Source organism: Dermacentor albipictus, chromosome 5 (genome assembly GCF_038994185.2).
Source record: "Dermacentor albipictus isolate Rhodes 1998 colony chromosome 5, USDA_Dalb.pri_finalv2, whole genome shotgun sequence".
Classification (NCBI taxonomy): Eukaryota; Metazoa; Arthropoda; class Arachnida; order Ixodida; family Ixodidae; genus Dermacentor; species Dermacentor albipictus.
The window spans coordinates 34,454,485-34,478,706 of record NC_091825.1 but is presented as its reverse complement, the minus strand read 5'-3'; the positions used below and the strand labels follow the sequence as shown (position 1 = coordinate 34,478,706).

General features: G+C 47.5%; 1 protein-coding gene and 1 non-coding gene across 2 annotated transcripts in view; one reads left to right on the top strand and one right to left on the bottom strand.

The window, feature by feature from the left end:
- LOC135908108 (sodium-coupled monocarboxylate transporter 2-like) overlaps positions 1-24,222 on the top strand; it is a 121,354-nt gene that overhangs the window by 13,559 nt on the left and 83,573 nt on the right. The window contains exons 2-5 of the mRNA XM_070539547.1: positions 15,520-15,649; positions 17,260-17,348; positions 19,505-19,614; positions 22,590-22,657. Coding sequence (XP_070395648.1) covers positions 15,520-15,649; positions 17,260-17,348; positions 19,505-19,614; positions 22,590-22,657 — 397 coding nt within the window. The remainder of the gene's footprint in view (positions 1-15,519; positions 15,650-17,259; positions 17,349-19,504; positions 19,615-22,589; positions 22,658-24,222) is intronic.
- On the bottom strand, positions 2,156-2,344 carry LOC135908126 (U2 spliceosomal RNA). The gene has a single exon (XR_010566211.1). It is a non-coding gene; the product is annotated as a U2 spliceosomal RNA (small nuclear RNA).

The window sequence follows — 24,222 nt, the reverse complement described above, 5'->3', positions numbered from 1 at the left end:
ACTTCGCCACAGCCAGGGATCAATACTACCCAAGCCGGTTTTACCCAGATAACGTTTCGCGCGCTGCCACCAGGCGCCGCTACTATACCTCAAACTCCAGCGCAAGACGCCCATTGGGTAGTCGCTCATACCACTTCCGGGCGACGAGCTCTAGATTTCTAGAAACGAGCGATCGAGCGACAACACCGAGCGATCTCTTCAAGCGACGGCCTGTTTTGTCGCTCGATCCGTCGCCCGTGGCCGTCGCGCGCAAAATCGCTCTCGTGGGGTTTGGACCTAACGCCGAACGCCTCAGAGAAACGCAAGGTCGCGAAATTTTTCATGACCGTCTGAGCAAAATAGCACTAAACTACCTTGCACCGTGCTTCGTGTGTAGCGGCAGCAGTCGGTCCGGCCGAACACCATTGGTGACGTCACGAGGCTCCCGACCAATCACATGCGAAAACGAGGGGCGCGAGCTACCCTGAGTCTGCTGCTGCACTTATCGCCGAAATAAAATCTGTTTGCGCTTTCTTTTGCTCAATTTCGATGCGATATTCGAATTCAGAGGGTTGAAAACCATGACGTACTCCTCTTCACTCATTTTTTCCGGAAAAGGTCTCAGCTACCCTTTAAAATGACTCCGATGCACCGACCGCGACGGCATCACGATGACTGCATGAGAGCGAATGCACGGCGATGAATTTACGACGACGGCACAATGACGACGATCGCATGGCAATTGCATGAGGGTACTTTGATGACGAAGAGTGTACGACAACAATCGCATGAGGGCGACTGTATCATGAAGCCCGTATGACGACGATGGCGCGATGACGACAGCATCATGATCACGGTGGGACAACGATGGCGTGATAACGAAGGCCATCAAGACAAGACAAGAGCCGGATAATAAAGCTGGTGGGAGAGTTAGTGAGCAACAACTTTATTAATACAAGGTGTGTGTGTGTGGGGGGGGGGGGCGTAAGTGAGGCTAAGCAACGTAGGCTCACAGGCTGTACTTCTCGATGACGTCTTTAGCACGTGCCAGGACCCGTGTCTGGAAGTCTCGGTTGGTTGTGGAGAGAATGGGCCTCAGATCCGCAACCTTTCGCACCCCCCCCCTCCATGCGTATTCGCACATTCATCGAGGTGTCATGGGTCGATGCTGCTACCTGTGCGGCGACGTTGCCTCACTAAACCACATCCTCCGGAGTTTCCTAGAGGATCTTCTGCTGACCAACCTCGCCTCGCCACCCCCACCGAGCTGGCGGGAGAAGTAAATACATTGTTTACATTTTAGTCCCACTGGTGGGGATATTATTTAAAACCAAGAGATGCCAACACAATTGCTCATTACCCTTCACGTTGCTCCACCATTGCCCACAATTTATAATTGACGCATCAGCATGGAACATGCAACTGGAAATTCATAGAAACAACACAAACATTGTGCATTACCGCAGGGTTCAGTGAGAAATGAGGGAGCCGAAGTGCTCGATTTTTCCTTAACCAAACAATCAAACAAATCAATAAATAGGCAGCCCGCGAAAAATAGTGGTAAAACTAACTGCAAGTTAATTGACTGCCCGAAAGAGAAAGGAACGTCCCACAGGGCAGTTTGACGCTAGTGCAATTCGAACCCAAAATTTTCGCATTACGCCTGCCATACTCTATCTGTTGAGCACCGCTAGCGGTGGCGCCTCTGTGCACCTTTTTGGACAGGTTGCATGCGTATTAAGCTTAGCATTGGGATTACTACTCAAAGCCATGGCTAAGGATGTGGAACATCGGAATTGTCACAGCTCACACTTAGCAGCCGCTAACCTCCGTTAGCTAGACAGATAACCTCCGCTAGCAGTACCTATGCATGAAATGCGCCAGACATGAGACATTCGCTATGCAATGAGCGAGCGAGGGGCATGAATGTTTTCTGGGAAAGAACGTGAGCAGCTAAAGGGAACAAAGGCAATCAAAGTAAGGGCATAAAACTTAGGTTCTACCAAATGTCCATGCTAAAGAAGAAAAGGCCAACGTGCATGGTGGCTCAATCGATTCGACAACTTCATTTTAATTATGTACCTGGTTTCTGTGTTTTAAAGCAAAGCTGTATGTGGCTAGTTCCTCGAAAAAATTGCGCCCATCTATCGAGTCGTGCAGGTTGAGAATTTGACCCCATACTTGAGCCGATCACGAAGATTCTGCAATACCGGGCCCACCCGCAGTAGAGATAAAGGAGGTTTTGAACACTCCGCCAACATGCAAAAATAAGTTTAATATTTAGGTCCAAATACAACGCGTCTAATATATTAGGCTGATAAGAGCAGATACTACACTTGGACCCGCCTTCGGCCGGGTCTGCATTCGCACCATCCTCTCTCTGTCGGCGTTCCAACCGGTCGTTGCGATCCCGCAAACTTTGAATTTGTGAACGAAGCAGCGGCCAGCTTTCAGAGGGGGTGTTTAGGGCACTAATCTTGTGTGGCTTGCGTTGTGGTGACCACTTACGGTTTTCGAGTGACCTCACAAGCATTGGCATGTCGACCAAAACACGATCGCCTCGGCTACGGTGAAGCAGAGTGTGCCCATGGAGTGCGGTGAGGCGCGAGTCTTTTCTACGCGCCGGGACTCGTTAGTAAAAGGTGTCATGCCGTCTTTTGTGACCACATGCACCTCCCGCAAGTACCTCCCGGTGCTTTATCATCTTCCGAGGCTCAACATAGTGGAGGAGTGACTAGTCGCACCTCGCTTTCCATTTATGTGCATGCCGCGTTTGACGCACGGCAACGGACAGTTCGCCATTAAAGGACCCACGTACTGTAAGAGTTGGAGAGGTCGATCCCGCCGCTGGCATACAGTTGTAAGAGTTGTAGGTCGTAGGGAGGAACTTGGGGGGGGGGACAGGACAAGGTGTGCAGGATTGATTTACATATTTTTACATTCAAACAGGGGATACATTCGACAATCTAGCGTGACTCCCAAATGGAGCACGCAAGACGAAGCATACAGCATACGAGCACGAAGCTCCAAACACATTGCTTCTCGAGCATGAGCACACAGCTCACGAACACGATCAGAGAGCACACTGACGAGCACACCCTAGCAGCCGACGATCAGCTGCTTATAAACACTCCGTTCTCCCTAGATCCCAAGGTGAGGGAAACAGCAGTTCACCGCCAATTCGTAGCGTCCAACGTCATCGAAGTTGACCCGCCTTTTTGGAGGAGGAGGGCTCACAAATACACGTTCGCAATTTGGATTCCCAGAACCCGAGTTGAGTGCCTCCTCGTAGCCAGGTGGTCACGCCTGACCCCAGCCGGCACCTCTAAATTCCAGAGCTGCATTTCTCCTGTAGTCGCCACGAGTGTCAGCAGACTGCGACGAATCCTGGGGCCCGGGGAAAACGTACCGCAAAGCACCCTTTTGTTAGGGAAGCTCTTGCTGCAGAGAGACCATGAAGACCCGGCAAATCAACCAACAATGCATGTGGCGCCAAACGTGACCAGCCCTGCTGCCGTCGCCGATTCTCCGAACGAGGCGCATGGTGGATTAACGCTGCCGCAGTCTACAGTTCTCCGAAGGAAGTTTATGGTCGGTTAGCGCTGTCGTCCTCTCAGGTTCTCTGAAGGGCGCCACCACCGCGGGTCGATCGAAGTACCTGCAGCGGTCTGAGATGTTTTGCAGAGCACTACCCCTGCAGGCCGATCCTAACAGTTCCTCCATGGCCCGAAAAATCTCGCCTGGCCAGTGTTGACAACCACTGGGCAGGAGGAGAATGGCTGACGAGCAAGAATATGGCTTTGCTCTCTGCAGTCCCTGCGCATTTCGAATGCCTTAAACCATCTCACAACAACCGGCACAGAAGAGTCGATCCCGGCAACACAATACCACTCAGCGTGCAAACGCCCGGAATCAGCTGTTAACCCACTAGGCTTCCTATCAAAATTTTCAATGCAAGCCACTCAACTGGGAACCCCAAATTTTGCCCCAAAATTTCGTGCCACCAACGCGAGCGTTCATGTTCCCCTTGAGTTCGTCCAAACCTGACCGTCGCGCAGCACAAGAGTCGAGGTTTACGCAGAACTAAACCGAAGGCTCTGAAATACCAATACCCAAACATAACTTAAGCAGCCTAACTTCACGATCAGCCTGTTCTTACCTTACCGCAGTGGCGTACTTATCTCACGTACTGTTGCCACTGAACAGTCTGGCCAACTCCATAGGTACGTAATCACAATCACGCTAGCTTTGTGGTCCCTATTCCGAGCATGTGCTTGCGTTTTTCGCAAACGTTTCATCACGCTTACTCACGTGTCTTTCTCTAGTCCATACAGGACACGTTACCTAACCGCGCAACTAAACTTGCGTAACTCACGCACACCGCAGAACCGTTAAAAAATGCGTCTGCTAATAACTCGTTCCATGCGCGCTCACTAGAGAAGCCAGAACGCGGCCGCTCTCAACACACACGAGCAACCCAGTCATAAACCTGCTTCCTTCCGTGCACACAAGGCACGCGCTAATAGACCTACGAACGCTTCTCGGTGCAAATTGTGCACTAACTGCAAACCTACGCGCTTACTATTAAAAAATTCAAATACACCTATTAAAAGAAAGAAGGTTAACTAATGCACACGCGCGTTACCATATGCCTCTCACCGATAACCTTGACCTTCAGGTTACTCACACACACAAAAAAAAGAAAGCCTATCTACTCATTCATTAACACCTCGCGAAACAATACTTTTACCCAAATCGCATCTTTCAAATCTCGGAGCTTCTCAAACAAAACCTAAAGCTCGTGCCTTACTTATTGAAATGAATTCTAGGAAGCTTATGTGTTGGTATCCAATTATGATCAATGGAAATTCCATCCCATATGTCACCCACCACAAATACCTCGGCGTTGTCATTGACCGCGGTGTTTCATGGTCGAAACTTGTGGCAATGTTAACGAAAAAATTAACTGCGCTTGCTCAAATTTTTCGCTTTCTGGCCGGTATGAGTGAGGTCCATCTGAGCGTTCGCTACTCCGACTGTACCAAGCTCTACGTCGGATACATTTGGTATAGCCTGCTAGTTTTATCAACTATGAGCCCGTCATATTTGCCTACGCTGGAAAGTGCCCAGGCACAGATGCTGAAAACATGTCTCGGTGTTCCACGTTGCACCTCAACCCACGGAACAATTGAGGAGACTCGCGGCACCCCTTTACCTGTCTATCTACGATGCGAACCTCTTCGAGTATTCCTGCGACTGCTGTACCGTCATGGACGCCATCCCTTATCGACACTACCCGATATACGGCCGGACTCCACTTTTTCAAGAGCCGTTAAATAACAAGAATCTGCCATACCAGCATACTTTGCCCCGGCTGACCTTCCACGTATGCCCCCATGGGTATGTCCAAAATACCGGTACGCCTACCTATTCCCGGAATTTCTAAAAAAATCTTGAATACCTACCGTCGACATCAGACATTTAACACTTGCATAAATGTCGAAAGTATATGACTCCTCGGTGAGCGTGTATACAGACGGATCGGTCTCGTCGTATGCGTCTGGAGCGGCTTTCGTCGTGCCGGCGCATCAAGTCATTCGACGGTTTCGTCTTCATAACAAGATGAATACAACATCTACGGAACTAGTGGCAATCAAAGAGGCCGTTCAATATATTTCGCGACAGCCTGCTCAAATATGGACAATCTTCAGTGACACAAAATCGACTTTGGAACTACTTAGAGTGGTGTTGAAAGAAAGCGCTTACAGAGTGTTGGCTCTTCAAACTGCCGAGCTCTGCACTTTAGCGCAAGAAAATGGCCACGACATCACATTTCAGTGGATTCCCAGTCACTGTGGTATACAGGGCAACGAACTGGCCGACGCCGAAGTGAAGAAAGCACTCGAAGAACGAGAGTCACTGCTTTCAATTCCTTTTTCAAGAGCGGACGCCAACTGTCTCCTCTCCAGTGTCATCCGAAAATTGACAGCAAAGCACTGGGACAATCCGGATAATCGCCACAGACGGCTCCAGAGATTGGACCCTACCATACATTTTAGGCTACCACCGAAAATTCAACGCAGCTGTGCCAGTCGTCTGCACAGACTAAGGTTGGGGGTAGCGTTTACGCGCGGATACGTGCACCTCATGCGACGCACCGAGTCTCCACACTGTGAGGTGTGCATTGTGACTAAGACTATAGGTCATGTGCTTTGTGACTGCCCTAAGTACGTGGAAGAGCGTGAAAGGTTGGACATGACCTTATGCGTCTCGACAGCGCACCGTTGTCGGAGCACGTTATTTTAGGCCTTTTGCCAGATGCTCAATCGAGTTTAAAGGCCACCCAGGCATTACTGAACTATTTAAAAATTACGGGCCTGGATTGCAGACTTTGAGCATGCCAAATTGCTTGCCATATGTTCTACATCTTCTTTCTGTCGTCATCGTCACCCATCATGCACCTCTTTCTTCCCTCTTTCTTTCCCTCTTCCCCTTCCCCCAATGCTGAGTAGCTGGCTAGAGGATTATACCTCAGGCCGACCTCTCAGCATTTCGTATCATTCAACTTATATATCTCTCTCTCTCTCTCTAGCCTCAAATCGCGAAAATGTTCGAAGGTTCAAAAATAAAACAAAACAACACGTTTTCCGTCTACGGAAGCTCTCTTGGCCTCCCGTTTCAAATGTTTACAACTGACTCATACTTTCGAGCCGTACTCGAGGTGGTCGCGGTTCGAAAGCTACTCTGGCTACCGAGGAACAACAAAAGGGCTGACAGACTATGAGCTCCTCCAAGACATTAGAGTCTCCTGACAATTTGCGTCCTGGCGCCATGCGTTCATCACGAACTCGACTGACCACGTCGCGACTCCCTATCACCTCGTCTCGTCTTGCCACCTTGCACTCCTTCGCACTACATACTGCACTCCGAGAAGAACGACGGAACGACGAGGAACGAAACTATCCCGCGCCCTTTGTCCACATCCGTGCAGAACATGCTTCTCGGTCACCTTTTGACCGGTGGCTAGAACGCGCTTGATGCGCCCACGTCGCCAACGACGACCGCACCTTTCTTTTCCTTGCGCCCTGGATTTTGCGTTTGTCGCCATCTTTGGCTGCGCTCCATTATTCACCGCCTTTCGGTCTTTACCGCACTTCTTTCTACGGCGCTTTCTCTTTGAATTCCTTTTCACGCCGCTCTCTCGCGCCTCGTGCTGGCCGGTACACATCTCGTCGGCCCGGATCGGTCTCCTACCCGCACAGTCTGAGTGATTTTCATTTAAATCTACTCTCCCTCTGCCTCGACTGGCGGACATCTCAACCGATTCTCGAACAATGCAGCAGTCTTTACTCGAGCGATACAACTCACAATCTTGCGAGCTGCCCTCTACTGCATTGCCCAGCTCACGATGTGCATCGGCACACAGCTCGTCAATCTCTATCGCTGTCTCACCCACACAGTGCGAATGATTCCTAACTAAATCATCCCTCTCTTGGCTACCTAGACTGGCGGAGAGCTGTACCGATCCCTGAACAATTCAGTTGTCTTCCCTTGAGCTACAGAGCTCGCAATCCTGCGACCGGCCCTCAACTGCATCGTCCAGCCGGCACTTCACTTCGGCACGCAGATCTGGGGTGCGATCTTGTACACGTTCCAAAATCGAACGGAGGTGGTCCGTTCTTTACGTCAGGAAATAAGCGGTCCGTTCCGTTGCGTTCGTCCGATAGCAGACAGCACAGAATGATTGACATCAGCAAAACGCCACGGCTCACGTCACAATTGATATCATGGCGTTCGTCACTGTTCAAATTGACCAATCGTGTGCGGCTCGGTGGAACGGACCGCCTCCGTTCTATTTTGGAACGCGTACAAGATTGCACCCCTGACTCGAGATGGGTGCCCACGTCTGTCGGGTCAGCAGTACTCTGTACTTCGTTAGCAACCTCGCTAATATTACAAAGCTTCGGGGGTTGCCCTCATTCACAGAGGGGAATGGTACTGAATTATTTACAGCGAAGCTGTATAGAGCTAGTTCCCCCATGGTCCTGTCCGTGTGCAGGCACATAAGAGGGCCCATACCGAAGATAGTGCAAAAGATGGAGGACGCTTAAGCCTCGCCTTTAAGGGTGGAGCACAATAGCATTCAAAGATCCCCGACTGCTTCTCATCCTTCCAGGCAGCTGCAGCGTATGTAACCATGGGCGCTATAACGTAAAACTATTCCAAACTTTTCTGTTCCAATTCTGCGAAAAACCCTCCGCGATTGGCCAAAAACTTTTTGGACCACCCCCATTTCACCTGTCTGTCACGCGACGTCACGAAAACCGCGATGGCTCCCCATCTGGTATAACGTGTACACACAGATTATGCATGATTTGACCGAGCAAAAGAAAAATAGTTATTTCTGATTCGATGCCTCTTCGCCATTAGCCCTCGGTTATTGGTCAAAAGTTTTCGGGCTGCGCCCACTTCACCTGCCTCTCACGCGACGTCACAATACCGCAAGAACTCACCATGTCAAAGCGACGTGTACGCGATAAAGATGCATTATTATGCCGAACAAAACTTAATTTTCTTCTGAATAGCCGCAGGCTGCCCCGTTCTGAAACGAATAAAGGATGGCTGCCGCCGATCGCTCAGGCACTGGCAAGTCGCACCTGTTGAAGAGCATGGGTTTATTTACGTGTAATAAAACTTTTTGCGTGGCCGTGTAACGTTTTAGAGCACTTTCGGCACGTTTAGGACCTCATTTTGCCAACTCTTCTTTGCTGAGGATCCGTTTTAGCGTCATTCTTAAGCTTTTGTTGCATGCCGTCACGATTGTCGACGGGCCACCGCAAGCAAAGTAAGCGAAAGCGGACCCATCGCAGACACCGGCACCACCCTCTTCATCCGGTTATCGATTTTCAGTGCAGTGGCTCGGTCCTATCGAATCCCTCTCGACTGGAGCGTGCTCCTTGCCTCTTGTGAGCCAATTAGGTAAGACAAGCCGCTCAGTGTAGGCAATGTTATTTGTTTTTCAAGCCAACAAAAGTTACCTCTTATGAACGAGGGGAGCGTTTGATTGGTCTGTTCAGACAACCCTGTGGGTGACAGCCCGATGCTTGCATCGGCGGTTACGCAAATTTGACGTCAGGAGAATGGAATAAAAACATATTGGAATAGTTTTACGTTATAGGGCCCCATAATTCTTACAGGGACACGCTGGCCGCGAACGCCATGCATGAATGCGGGCTTTCTGGTGCAAGCGCGCCCTCTTGCGTGGGCCGCAATGCGACGGCAGCGAGCTAAATCTTGTCCAAGTGCAAGGAACCAGGCGCGCCACTCCGTGGCCCCCGAGATATTTAGGTGCCGGCGCTCGCAAATGGCGGACGCTGTGGCTAGTCCATGAGTGGTAGGAACGCTGGAAAATGGGTTTCTTTGAGTTTTCAAGCAACAGAATTCTGTTTTATTGTATAGTCAAATTACAGTCCGGCGCTATCCTGTCGGTAGGTTGTTTGCAAGTCGTACTTTACGACTTTTTTGCATATTTTAGCTTAGAAATTTTATTAGTTTTGTAGCGTCCAACCCTGGACGCCGCACGCCGATGCGTGATGGTGACGCCGGATATTCTGCAGCACGGGGCCTTTAACGCTATCGCGTTAGTTCCAGGCTGATCCACGGCGGAGGTGGAGCAGGCGTTAAGCAGTCTGCATACCTGAGCCGATCTCGAAGATAGTGCAATACCGGGCAGACGCGCTGCGGAAGTGAAGCAGGAGTTAAGCACTTCCTATACGTGGGCCAATCTCGAAGATAGTGCAATGCCGGGCCGACCCACGGCAAAGGTGTAGTTCACTATCAACATACGCCGCTTCGCTGGTCATCCTTATTCACAGAGTCGAAGGGTACTGAGTTTTCTTGTTAATATTAGAATTTAAACTCGTTCTACGGTTTGACGAATGTAGCGTCGTCTTACGAAAAATAAGTTGTCCCCGCGAAAAAGGTTTTAAGGGTGTTGAAGGATGGCACGTCAACGATTGTTAGATACGGACCCCTTACCTGGAATCACTGGAGTTCCCCGACCCCATATATTCGCCGTCACAATACATATAAGGTGCACAGGAGCGCGTTTAACACGTTCCCGGTCCTATCGGAGAAGTTGGAGACCCCCACCTCATGCGGCGTCGAGCTATTGTATCCACACCTGCTTGACTCTTCCCGAAAGTGCAACGGGAGCCTGGCACGGCTCCAGGTAGTTGATCCTGGTCCTGGGCACAGCTTCTTTGCTGCTCAGAAAGGTCGTTCGAAGAACAACTTGTCTCTTCTAGCTGAGCGCGTGCAGACCATGAGGCAACGCCAGTGACAAGTCACATGTCCGACAGTGGAGCCCTTGGAGTGACCCCATCTGCCGAGTGTGACGGCACTTGCACGGGCGCCTACCATAGGGGTTTTCGAAAATGACGACACCTGAGCGGGCGCAACGATTGGCCGAAGATGACGTGACCACGAGAGACCGAAGAGGTTAAAAGCGAGAGACAGGGAGATGAGACATGCATTCCTTCATCCATTCAATTTTTCTTCCTTCTTGCCATGGACCGCAGCGTCCGATTTGCTGCCGGCCGTCAATGACTCTATGACCGTTAATTACTGACCAAAATACAATGGTTTGCATTGCCGTCAATTCTGTTTTCCTTGTTTTTTAGCTGCTTGTGTGCCGCCTATTAAGGTATAGCATCGTAAAAAAATTGCTATGGATGGGCAAATAGTAAACCCAGAAAACGAGTCAAACACTAGTCGAATAGTATCAGAGGCGATTCCAACACCGTGCAGTTTTTAATTATCGAGGACCTGTTTTCATCATTATCAAAAACGATGCTTTCGTTGGCATATCAGTAATGTTAGTAAGTTCCTTTCATTACATTTGTTGGGAGCTCGGTTTAGTGTTGGCAATTAATTAACTTTTTGACAGTTTGAGATCGGAGAGTCGACTGCCTTTATTCATGTATAAATGTAGGTTTGTGGAGTGGCAGTGGTGGTGGTCCTGTCGGACACCTGCTTCGTTTCGAGCAGGTAGCAATGACCCCTATGGCGAGGCAAACTGTATTTCCGGAATAAGGAGCACTGAGTGCCACGGCGGGGACAGCGAAGTGACAGATGGTTGCTACACAATGCTCGTTATCAAGGCTTGCTTACTAAAATGTCCAAGCGCAGCATTAGAAATAAATGCGGAGTGTTTTTCACATTCTCAGGACTCTTCAGAGAGTGCACAGCCGGTAATATCTGGCTATTTGAGGGAGGTATGCTCATCCACTAAAAACATGTCATAGCTTTTGCCTATACTATGGCTGAGAGGATAAAGTTTAGAGTACAGTTGCTCCAATTTCGCGTTTTGTAGACAACATTTGACTATTTTTAAATAATTTAAAAGCTATTCGAAATGATTCGTATTTACTAATTAAAAGTGACTATTCATTCGAACACCTAATCGAATAGGGCAATGTGACATTCGTTCTTCGAAAATTTCGAATATTTGCGTATGTACGCCGCATAAGGAGCAGGTTCTTAGGACCAAGCGCTTTAGTGCCCTTCCACTTTGTGTAGAAGGATAACCAGCGAATCTTTATTGGGATGACTATATTGAGAACTATATTGATTAATATTATTTACATTGTTATTGCTATGTTGATTGAACAAAGTCACACACAAGTCACTGCGTGATTGTTATCTTTTACCACTGACCATAGCTTTGTGATCGCTGTGGTACACCGCGATCGGTTGTACTGATATACTAGACACGCTCTTGCCAAAGGATAAATCTATGCACTACCGGTGACGCGTTGTCGGTACATTGACGCCCGTGCAGCACTCAATATCCAACCGTTCCAACTGGAAGGATAAATCATAAGAAAGAAAATCCAAGAAGAGGCGGCACTATGCGAAAACTGGGATCAAGAGATACGTCACGCCAGTATTAATATCAGTCGCTTACTGCCGCGAGCATAAAAAAAAAAGTGGGAAACAAATTTAACAGACATTGTTTTATTCTTTTTTGTTGTCTCCCGGCAAAGCTTAAATGCTCTGCGTATAAATTAAGTTATACATTGCGACTTAGTTTTCTTGTGTTACCTGTGTTCGTGTGTTTCTTGTGTCATGCAATTAGGCTTATGACACAGAACCTAGACTTGTAACGCAGTTAGCGAAAAACAGCTCACTCGTCCTGATGCCGGTAATTTGAGTTATTGACTCGCAGTAGGAGACGTTTGCAACGCTTTCTGTGGGGCCCGCATTATTGTAACTAATTCGGTAGTTTATGGGCGCGCTCGCCGAGCCTGGTGTTGTGACGCAATCAGCGGGAAGAGCAGCTCGGCCATGTGAAGCAGTTAGTTTCGCTTGTTCAGAACCTTACTGGGACAAGTTCGTGACGCTCTATCTGACCCCGAGCATTATTGTAATTAATTTTATTACTGATTGGGATACTTTTCAGGCACGCTCGCCACGCGTGTCGTGAGGCAGCGAAAAGTACCTGGGCCATAGTGACAAAGTTAGTTGAGCGTGTACTGAATCTTAGTGGGACAAGTTTGTGACGCTTTTTATGGCTCCGCAATGACATAAACGTTCTTTCGGTACTCACGCTTGTCGAAAACGAGACGAGCGATTGTCAACAGTGATAACCCGGGAGTGCATTGCATGCGCCGGCATAGAGAGAGAAATAAACCTTATTGCTAGACCAGGCTTCTTGAGCCCAACGGTGGGTGGCCTCCTCAGTCCAGGTAGCCATGACTCGCTGCCGCCGTCCGAGCCTGTTCACCAACTGTAGCTGGTTCTCAGGGTCTTGAGTCACCGGCAGAGCCTCCCACTGGTCTTCCGAGTCTTCCTCTGAATCACCCACCGTGGTTGCTCAGTGGCTATGGTGTTGGGCTGCTGAGCACGACGTCGCGGGATCGAATCCCGGCCACGGCGGCCGCATTTCGATGGGGGCGAAATGCGAAAACACCCGTGTGCTTAGATTTAGGCGCATGTTAAAGAACCCCAGGTGGTCAAAATTTCCGGAGTCCTCCACTACGGCGTGCCCCATAATCAGAAAGTGGTTTTGGCACGTAAAACCCCAAATATTATTATTATTATTATTATCCTCTGAATCCGGTTCTTCCTGCATGTTATTGCTTGGTGGTGATGATGACGGTGGCATTTCTCGGTTATTCCTGCACCCCAGCACCATATGGCGCAAGGTGTTGAGCGTGTCTGGTGGGCAGAACTTGCAGTCTCGCCCGTAGGTGCCCGGATACATGGCGTGCAGCAGTGTTCCATGCAGCTAAGTTCTAGCCTGGAGTCTTCTCCAGGTTACCGCTTGTTCCCCCCTCATCGTCTTATGCGCGGGCGCGTATAGCGACGCCTCTGCTTCCTGTAGTGTGCCAAGATATCCGAGTACTTCTTGGATATCCGATCATCATCCTGGTCAGAGTTGTTGGTCCGTGTTCTCTGAGTGTGGGAGATGGCTCGGCGTGCTTTATCTCGAGCCGTGGCGTGCGCCACCTGGTTCCCCGCGAGAAACTCGTCTCCCGGCGTCCAGATAATTTGTGCTGCTCCTATCTCGGTGTTGTTCAAGACCTGAAGTACTACTTTTCCGTTCCTTCCGTTCACATACTTTCTGCATGCTTCTTGCGAGTCCGTCACCATGGTAACTAGGGTCTTCTTGCACGTTGCGATGGCCAGGGCTGTGCCCAGCTCTTAAGCGGTGCTCGCGTCCTTGGCACGTATGGATGTGGCTGTAAGTTGTTCGCCCTTCTCGTCGAGCACGCTGATTGCAAATCGGTTGTTAGTTCTGTACGCAGCTGCGTCCGTGTATATCACATTTCTTTGCTGTTGGTGCGTTCGAGTACCTGATTTAGCGCTTGTATTCTCACGCAAAATATGACGCCCAGGAGCTCAAACACCACAAACTTGTAACTCGAAAATTCTGTATTCTGATCAACTGAAAACACACTTTGGAGCCAAGGATTTCTGTTGAGTGCGAGTACAAGGAATTCTGAGAGCGTCAATCATGCTCTGGCAGAGAGCCTGTATTCTGGCCACCTCTGTGTATACGTAGCGTACTATCGCGTCGGTTCAAGCCAAGTTGTTTTGGAAGCGCGCAGTCGCCCCTGTATTTGTGCTATTAACCTGCGGGGAATAAGGCTCGGGAATAGGGGAATGCTTGGAAACGGGATGTTTTCGGGATACGTTATGTACAGTATTGTTTGGGATGAGTCGGGTATTTTCTACGCCATGTACGTAAGAGCGAATTGGTTTTGCTTGTAATGCCGCCCATTCACCACTACGACGCGTTTCGCCTCTACACGCATTATTCCTATAAGGTGTTATTACCAATATGAAACTTGCTTGTATTGAACTTTTGTTTAGCTCATGTCGTCCGATGCAGCTTTGCACGGGAACCACTGTTGCTTACCTGGTGCCACAGCGTTGGAGGCATTTATATAGATCAAAGTAAACCGGTCCTCATTTCACAAGGCGTCTTGGGTCTTAAATACGAAAGTTCGCGTAGCGCACATTCGATGGAGGCTTGTAAGATCGTTCGCAATCATTTCTACCTAATAATAACAGGATTCCGCACCAAGACCGCGCACGGTTGAGCAGTAGAAGTAAAAAAAATGCCGTGCCGATTAGCGCAACCGGCATAACGCGTTCCAGCTAGCGTTCAAAACGCGCACGCCCAAAACCGAAAGTTTGGTTCAGGTATTGATGTCGGCGGCTGCAGTCAATTCGGCCGCTGCGATATGCGAGTGTCCGCTCTTGTAGATTCCTTTCTGTATGATAGTATCCACTTGCCGTCGTCAATGGAAGAGCTAAGAAAGGGCACTTGACCAAATGCACGCGCCCTTTCCCAGCACTTCCTGCGAAGAACAAGCGCGCGAGATAACACTCAACATTTCGTCACCCCCCCCCCCTCCCCCCACTTGTTCTTGTCCATCGCTCTCCACATGCCCGCACGAGGAAACAGAACATTCAAAGCGACCGCGGTGACTGATAACATCAAGCGGAAACAGTGCAACGACATATCGCTCCGGCACACTATCTCGGACACATTTTTTTCCTGATCCTAGCCATAAACAGCTTCGCTGTGAATAAAGTGCGTGCTATTCTCCCACTCATTTTCATGTCCATGTGCTTCTTACGAACTTAAATGTTCGCAAGTTGGCTGGTATTCTCTAGTGCCATGAGAAGTAATATCTATATGTTGTTGCTGCGACCAACATGAATCATGTCAGCCAGCTAAACTACCATTTTGTTGAAACTACAGCTTTGTCTGTGCCTTTGTGCGCATTGTCGTGTTTGCCAGATTCGTGTGCTGTTCATCTATAATAACGAACACCTAACAAGCCCTACTCGGTGCTGCTCAGCTTTCACACAATACACTTTCAGTGTTTGCCAGAGGGAAATTTGCCTTTGCGATGGGAATTTATTCACCGGTTGTATTGAACTCGCCTAATCAAATTTCAGGGCAAGAAAGTTATTCAGTTAGTGACCCCCACTTACTGAACGTGTGGTTAATTTTGTCACCAGAACCGTCTTCACAAGCGTGCTGCTACTTGTTCTGCTTTACTTCGCCGGCCTGTTTCTCGGAGTGGCGATTACAATCTGGTTTCGAGGTTGCGACCCTGCCTTACTGGGAGCCATTGCAAGCATTGACCAAGTAAGATTCGCTTGACTGTAAACAGCAAATATAGCACAATTATGCGCACATTTTTCATCAAAGAGGGCTGTAATGTTGGTTCCACTGTCACTACAACATACGTTTTTTTTCCTAGAATGGCGAAATGCAGAAAAAGAGGTGGGCATGAACTGCAGCAAAGGGCCCCACATTCGAGTTACTTTATCTGTTTTGTGCTATGATGACGCAACAAAACAGATTATTTTATTTGGCTCAGCGGATTCCTCATTTTATTTCTCTCTTGAAGCCTTTAGCTTTTTTAGCTCGTTCCTCAATTTGGCGCCGTTCTCGTCGGCGCCGCCAGCGCATCCATTGGAGGAAGCGCATGTGCGATCATATGTGCACCCACCAATGAGAATGCAGGGTTTCTTCAAGTTATGCAAATCTTGGTTTCCTGCTACACCGCCAGATTGTGCTTGGTTCCTCGCATCATGGGCGGCGGTTCCCACCAAGTGGACCCGCAGTAGAGTGGAACGTTTGCCGCGGCGCCATCACGGCTCGCCTCACTCTTCTTGAGTTGGTGGTGGGGTGAGCAATTGTTGCGGCGTCGCGTGAACCCATGGTCTTTAACATCATGGCATGCGTCAGTGTAGGCGCCTAAAGCTCCAGCACTCGAACAACAGAGCGGAGGGTTGTAGTCTTAACCAGAATGCCTTAAAACAACCTCTACACTAAAGTATCATGGAGGAAACACGATATTGTACCTTGGAATATTATTTCATCAATTCAAGCACACATATATTATCCAGCAGTTCAGGGGGAACGCGTGGCGAAAAGGCAACTGAATGTGTGACAATGCGCCAATCATTGCGCAGGCCACTACAGTGCGCAACAGTCGGCATGTATCTCCATGTAATACATAAATGCAGTGAAAAGTAAAGCAACAAAATATTGCAGAACACGCAGCTTGGTGCTCTAAAATAAAAAAAAATCATACATCCAAGCGATTTAACGAACTAAAACTTGAGAGCAAGAATGCCTAGCCCGCACCGCAGCTCGAACATCAACATTTGCGTTATACCCTTGTGGCCACCGTGTGGGCTTTCTTCCCAATATTTCCAAAACGAGATTTTCAAAGATTGCATTTAAATTGAACTGCCCAGGTACGTCTGTCCCCTTCATACTTTTGCGTGTTTAAAACTAAGTTCAGCTGTATTTGCAATAATACGGAACTTTTATGGTGACGGAAAAGAGTCGCCAAAATGTTATTACTTTAAATTGCTGTTGTAGCCATCCTTGTTAGCTGCTTCATTATCTCGCAGCAACATATACTAGAGAACGGCCTACTTAAGGGCATATCTGATTTTTTTGTAGCGCATACTTCACCAAAAAAATTAGGATACAAAATGTACGAAACATCTTCGTTATTTGCGGCGTGAAGTTGCACATTCAGAATACGTAAATTAGCTCAGAAATTATCGCATTTGTTCATTTTTACAAACATCTTTTGTATATTGTACACTGTGCGTCTGCGGTATTGTTGCCTGTGCAGTTTTGTCACGTGTTACTGCTATGATCAAGTGAACGCTGCACAGAGAAAGCGAATAATTGGGCTTTTATTCTACTTGCACACCAATTGTTGTCTTTTTCAGATCTTGCCATACTACGCGAAGACGTACCTTGTAAGCGTGCCCGGATTTGTGGGGCTCTTTCTAGCGGGAATCATCAGCGCTGCTACGAGGTATCCTATCTTCACACGTAATATGGTGTACTAGAGTATTTGATCTTAGAATCTGTTGCATGCTAATTGATCTTCATACGCCTGTATTCTAGCGATAAAGAGCATAACAGGTCTATTGCTTCCTCCGTGGTGACCACATAACGAAAGGCACAAAGTCTGAAGCGCCACAGCTCACTCATTCGTTGTGAAATGGGCTTTTAGATTAACAGAGATTACCAGAGAATTGGTGAATGCCTGAACAGCTAATTAGAGAACAGGCATGTGTGAGATAGGCTTACATATTACTGAACATAGGTGCAAGGTAGTTGTATACTACGATGCGAAAAAACAAGGATAGTATATTTCTTATAAAGTCTTACTCACATCTCAAATTAAAAACACGCTATTTCGGGTGCGTAGGGTAGTGCTTAGTTGCAGCATATATCCTTTTTACATATGTTCAACTGACTTAGCTACGACTGTTCTATCAGTGCCAGTTCTGAAAAAAGAAAGATTGCCGTGGTTAAACGCGTTTAGACCAAGTTTGTCGAGTGATAGCTTGGTTTTGCTTGCTTTGGGAAAGGACGAGACCACTGGTTTGTAGAGACTTACCTTTTTTGTATCATCAACATCCGCATCTAGAATGGCACCACAAGGCAACACACAGACGCTGCTCGGGGACTTCGGCGCACTCGGCGCGAACGTGCAGTGAACTTGGATGCAGCTAGCGCCTCTCGCGGTGGCGGCACTGACCCTGAGACGCTGCTCGTTGTCACCCCAGACGCATTAGGCAGGCTAACTCCCAGTGTGGTCATGGTCTAGCTTGGAGGTCAGATTCACGGAACGAAGCGTTTTCTGGGTTTGTACCTCGAGCGGTAGAGCTATCGCTCTAATAACTAAAGTAGCAGCTCAACTGATTAAAAAAGAAACACTCGGTGTCCTTCCACTGTGTAAAGAAGGATGACCAGCGAAGCTGTGTATGTGGGCTCCTTTATGGCGAACTGCACCTCCGCCGCGTCACGGCCCGGCATTGCACTATCTTGGGGATCGGCGCACATATGGGGAGGGCTTAAAGATTGCTTTCGGGATGGGCCCACGTATGGGAAGTGCTTAACGCCTGCGTCACCTCCGCCGCGCGTCGACCCGGTACTGCACTGTCTTTGGAATCGGCCCACGTATGGGGAGTTTTCTGTCTACACAAGGACACCATCCTCGGGGAACTAGTCCTTAACAGCTTCGCTGTAATATCAGCACTGGAGAATCGAACTCATAGACGATGTTATCTCTATCTACATTTGTCGATATCCTATACTAATGGAAAGAGATGCGGCAGCAAAACAGTTATTTATATTTGATAACTGAGTCCACTACATTGTCGTAGTACAGGTGCTGTTTCGTGTAGGTTTGAGGGGTACAGACCGAGAGTTATTCTAAATTGACAGATAAAGCTTCTTAAGTCTCACTTAAAGCAAAGCCTAGGTAATCGAAGTAAATGTGGAGGAAGGGTAGTGGCGCCATATTTATATCAAGACACTGACTACCATACATGTCAAAGCTCTTGAAACAGTTTCATGGTCAAAAATTAGTTGTTATTCATACAGAAGAACGACATTATTGAGAATGTGAGCGAATAGTTCGAAAGAACGCGCGAAAGATCGAGCGAGCCAGTGAGAGAACGAGAGGGAGGGAGAACCAGCAAGGCGTTTTCCTTGCGGAGTTCGACCACCCATCATCGGTCGATCACCGACCAACCAAAAAATAAATAAATAAATAAATAAATAAATAAATAAGTAAATAAATAAATAAAAAATCCGCTGAAAGAGCTACAGAAACTGTTGACTTTAAACTATACACTTTTGGGAGCTTCTGCTGCATGAAAATAGCTGACCAATACTATTGCAGTAATAATTATACTTTTATGCTAAGTAATAAGCATCCAAGCACGCAAAATATAAAGGAAGGGAATCATGAGCTTTGTTTTCAGTACCGATACTGTAATCGCTTTATCAAATCTTTGTGCCAATAAATAATGGGCCATTAGGCTATAAGAAGCTTTTAAACAACAAGGACTGCGACGGAAGCACCAATGAGATAGGATTGCTCAGTGACGTGCACTTAAAATAATGTTTTTACAACTGCAAGCTTTCGTTGCACTTTTTGTTTCACCTACTTTGCAGTACAGTGTCTTCTACAGTAAATTCTCAAGCCGCTATATTGTACGTGGATGTGATTGCTCCTCGATACAAGAACGCTGAGAAGCATGTATTGTGGATTACGCGCGGCACAGGTAAATAAGAATCGCTTACTAATATCATACGCTTTCTATCTAATTAGTCTGATTTCACCCGATGATCACTTCTAGATGTCAAGAATGTAGATATAGGATATGTAGTTTGTGGGTGTTTGTTATATTACTTTGCAGGAAAATTCACACCAAAAATGGTTAGCGCTTTCGGATTCAAATAGTGCACTGCTTGCGCATTTGCACGATGAACGACATGGTTTATCGTAAGATAGTCACGGTCACGAGCAAGTACTTTGGAGAATATAATTGATACAAGCACATATACTTACCTGTAAATATTGTCACAGCATGTGCTTTATATAGGCGAAACAGGAATTCGGAATATTATGTATCAATAAACAGCCAGGTAATTCGCGTTCTTTATGTTGGATGACAAACGATTGTCAAGACCTGTCGCAAACTAACAGATAGTGAATAGAAAAATGAATCCGCGCTCTTCTAAAACGTTGGCGTATTTTTTACACTGTGCATTCACACTTTTGCATAATAACAATGTTCCTCATGGGCAGAATATTGAGAAGAAAGAGGTTGCTTTATCGCTAAGCATAGCTCTTATTGTAAGAATGGTTCCATCTGCCTCGAACAACTACTGAGCTAACATATAAACCCCCTTAGTTTTCAGTAGAAGCGAGCATTACAGTTGCAAAAAAAAAGAGAGGTTGATGAGTATGATACTAATGCGAATTTTGAGCACATCTGTGTTTAGGTGCTTTGAGTTCGCGATATATTGTAGAAAATATTTCATTCTGCACGACAGGTTCCTCTCGGCGGCGGTGCTGAGCCTCTGCTCGTGCAGCTAGTTTAGCAGCTGCGGCAAACGAAGCACTTCCACCGGTTGCGTCGCGCATTGTTCGGAAAGAACTTAGTGAGACAATTTTATATTATGATCATAGTGTGACGTATTAGTGACAGTGAGGAACGACACCGTGTCGAATCCGCGAGCTACAAATTTAACTCTTTATTGGGTGAACTCGTGTTCCAGCAAATCAATTACCGTTCCAGCACAAAGGTAGCAGCGAGCAGAGTCGGCTATGGTAGGGAATCTGATCTGCTGGTCAAGGGCGTCTGCTTTTAAACATGGCTCGCCTAAAGTTCCACAGTAATCGCTAATGCTGACGTTGCCTTTGGAAATTACTAAACAGCTGGCGTCGCGCATACAGTCACATTACAAGAATCACTAACCATGACAATGGAAGCAAGCGCGAACATGCCAAACAATGGTAACCAAACAAGGAGCAAGCGAGACTGGACCCAGGCACACGATTGTACGAAACGAGCGGTCGAGCAGGTCCGCATGACACCAGTTTCCTTCGCACACGTCACTGAAGGGGCCGCTCGGTTCCTTTCATCTCCCCTCCCCGTTCGCCCTTTCATCTTTCGCTGCACTTGTTTATGCTTGTCCGCTCGGTTACGCCGCCGGCGTTTGCCGCAGGAACGGGCGCCTAAGCTGCACTGTAAAGGGAGGTCTTCATCAAATGGGCCTGTAACTCGCTGTTTCCGACCTGCCGTGGTTGCTTAGTGGTTGTGGTGTTGGGTTTCTGAGCGCGAGGTTGGCGGGATCGAATCCCTGCCACGGCGGCCGCATTTCGATGGGGGCATAAACACCATTGTATCTAGATTTAGGTGCACGTTAAAGGGACACTAAAGTGAAAAATGATTTCTTCTGCATCAGTAAATTACCGTTATACAACACCAAAACACCACTCTTACAACGATAAGACGTTTGGTAAGCCAGAAAAAGCGCAAGAATGAAATACGGGTGGCGACGCCTACTTAAGTTCCCGCACCTGGGGGCTGTGACGTCTTGGATTTCGATTGCATCTTCTAGGGCCTACTAATTATATATAGCGGTACAGATTGACTACATTGTGCTCTAAAGGAACCAAATATTAAATATGGCAAGTTTCTGGAACCCTTATTCAGCCAACGCGGCCCAAATGCGTTTTGGCGCGAAATTAAAATACTGATACTTGGACCTTCATTTTCTCATCTAATATTCAAACTACTTTTTTTTTAAATGACTGCCGGCAGGGTTCTCAAACAATGCTTCATTAGTCTAAACTGATTTATTGTTTCGCTTTAGTGCCCCTTTAAAGAACCCCAGGTGGGGCAAATTGCCGGACTGCCCCACTACGACATGCCTCATAATCAGAAAGTGGTTTTGGCACGTAAAACCCCCTAATTCATTAATTCAATTCGCTGTTTCCCTAAAACCTACAAGCTTTATTAGCTCAGTCTTAAATATACGTCCTGGTTATGCTGGTGATACCGGGTTTCTGCATGGCCAACTTTAAATTTTATTCACTCCTAAGCCTTACATTCAGAAAAGCTGCAGACAATTCTTACATGTCAATTGTTCTAATAATGATCTCGGAGTCTGGTTTCTCACTTGTGTATTATTATGTCATTTATTTATACTCACAAGTTTAAAACCCTTAGTTTATCGTATAGACGACGTCTTCTTGTTCATGCTTAGAGTAATGATATCAGTCATCACCTGGCAACCGATATTTCTCTGACAGCTCCGACCTTGTTTATGGAATTAATAACAGATGGCATATAAAATTTTAATTAGGAAAATAAAGTCATACATTTTGACTTCAATAAACTTTTAACACTTTTTACATACGGCACCCAAATGTGTTAAGATTCGAAGTGGTGCGGTTTCTTCAATACCTTAACAAGCTACGGTGTGCTGGAATCCACCCGCCAATTCTAAGCGCACCGGCATTGCTTAGCATAAATAATTGCTGCAACTTTGGTGACAAAGGAATAAACTAAGTATATGCTCGAAAAGGAAGATATACTGCAACTGAAATCAATTTCTAAGGCAAGAAGAGCCATTTTATTGCGTTTTATAAAGGGGATGACGATTAAATCATATTTCCGACACCCTCATGTGCACACTGGATGTTTAAAAGTGATAAGAACCACTTGCTCCGCATATGCATTTGCAGCCGTTGCCTTAGGAACTTCCGTGACAGTGTACAGTATGCTTTGTGCACACATGGGATCTGTGACAAGGGTGAGTGCGTCTTCGAGTTCGTTTTTATTGCGGATTATATTGGCACCCCGCGCAAGCTTTAACCGTCCGCGATGGCGTCGCAATGGCCGTGATGTTCCGTATAAAGTCCAAGGGCGATAACACCGTCGTCGCGCGTCGTACGCTGTATGTGCGAGTGAAAGTGAGCGAGGGTGAGCCGACGATGGCGGCTCAATCTGGCGCGCGCAAGGGAGGAAAGTGGGGACGAAGCGCGCCGCCTTCTGTCGCGCGCAGGGCACCATAGGAGGGGGGCGTTGTACTTGGGCGGTGCGTGGTCAAGCGGGCTTTATCTTGAAAAGGATCTGTTTTGGTTGCACGGTCTAGATGGGCCGAAGGCTAGTAGCTCTGCGTGCGCTGTGTTTTCGCCGCTCAGTTGATGTGTAAGCGATAGATAGCACGAAGGTCACTTCGCTCGCTGCAGCTGTCGCGCTTCCTCACGCCAGCGCTTTGACGCCGAGTATTCGTAGTCATCGAGTGTGAGGTTCTCATGTTTACTTGTGCGCGCTTACACAATGCTTGTTAATTAGGTTACCAATCGAACGTTTACAAGTTTATACAGACGACAAAACTGTTATGCTTCCTTCCTATGGCTGTCTAGTAATTTTCTGTCGCACTCGATGCGTCGATTTTCGGGCGAGAGCACGCCTTTTTGTATTCGGAATGTTTTTTTCCTGTAGCACCAATCATATACCTGGTGTTTCAGCAAGCACTTTCAAAATTTTTTCAATGTTGCCTGTGGCAGACAGCACAATTCGAATTCACGAGCTGGTCCACTCGAAGAGTCGGACATTACTTAGATAAAAATTGGAACGCATAATGGACTAAACCGCAATAATTCACTAATTAAGTTTTTAATGGTTGCCTGATGGCCCATATTGTAATTTACAAATTCTAGCCATGGATTTAGCAAGACGGATTCACTTGGAACGAAGTGTCAGGCTGGCACTAGTTTCGAGATTATAACTCACGATCTTAGCGGAGAAAAGCATTCACGTCCCAATTATACTTTCTTGACAAGACGTCGTTTTGTGCATTCGAGCACCAAGCTAACTGACCTGGCGCGGATTGGGCTAGTGCACGGTCATCGCTGGGACGAAAGGGAGCGGCCAGGCGACGTCGAACGGGAGCTCGTCGCTATCTTCACTCAGTTGCTGCCAGGTGGTCGGTGGTGCCTCGTAGACGCTCCCCTTGTCGCGAGCACGACGCGTTCACGATGAAACCTCGTAGTCCCATCTGATGGTATGGACATCGGCCACAAAGAAGGCCTGCTTGTCTACGGTTGGCACAAGGTTTGATGACAACAGACAATGGATTGAGCTATTGATAACATTCGAGACACTTCCAATACATGCAGGCGTGTCCTGAGCTGATCGAGCCATTACGTTAAGAATTTGTTAGCCAGTGAAAAGTGCTCACCGGAGAAAGATAAGCAGGTACACGTGTGAATATTATAAGCGATTAAAGAGAACTTGCGCTGCCAACTACCTAGTAACCATTACGACCAGTTCTATAATTTAACAACCATTTTGGTCAGACAGAGAGATAAT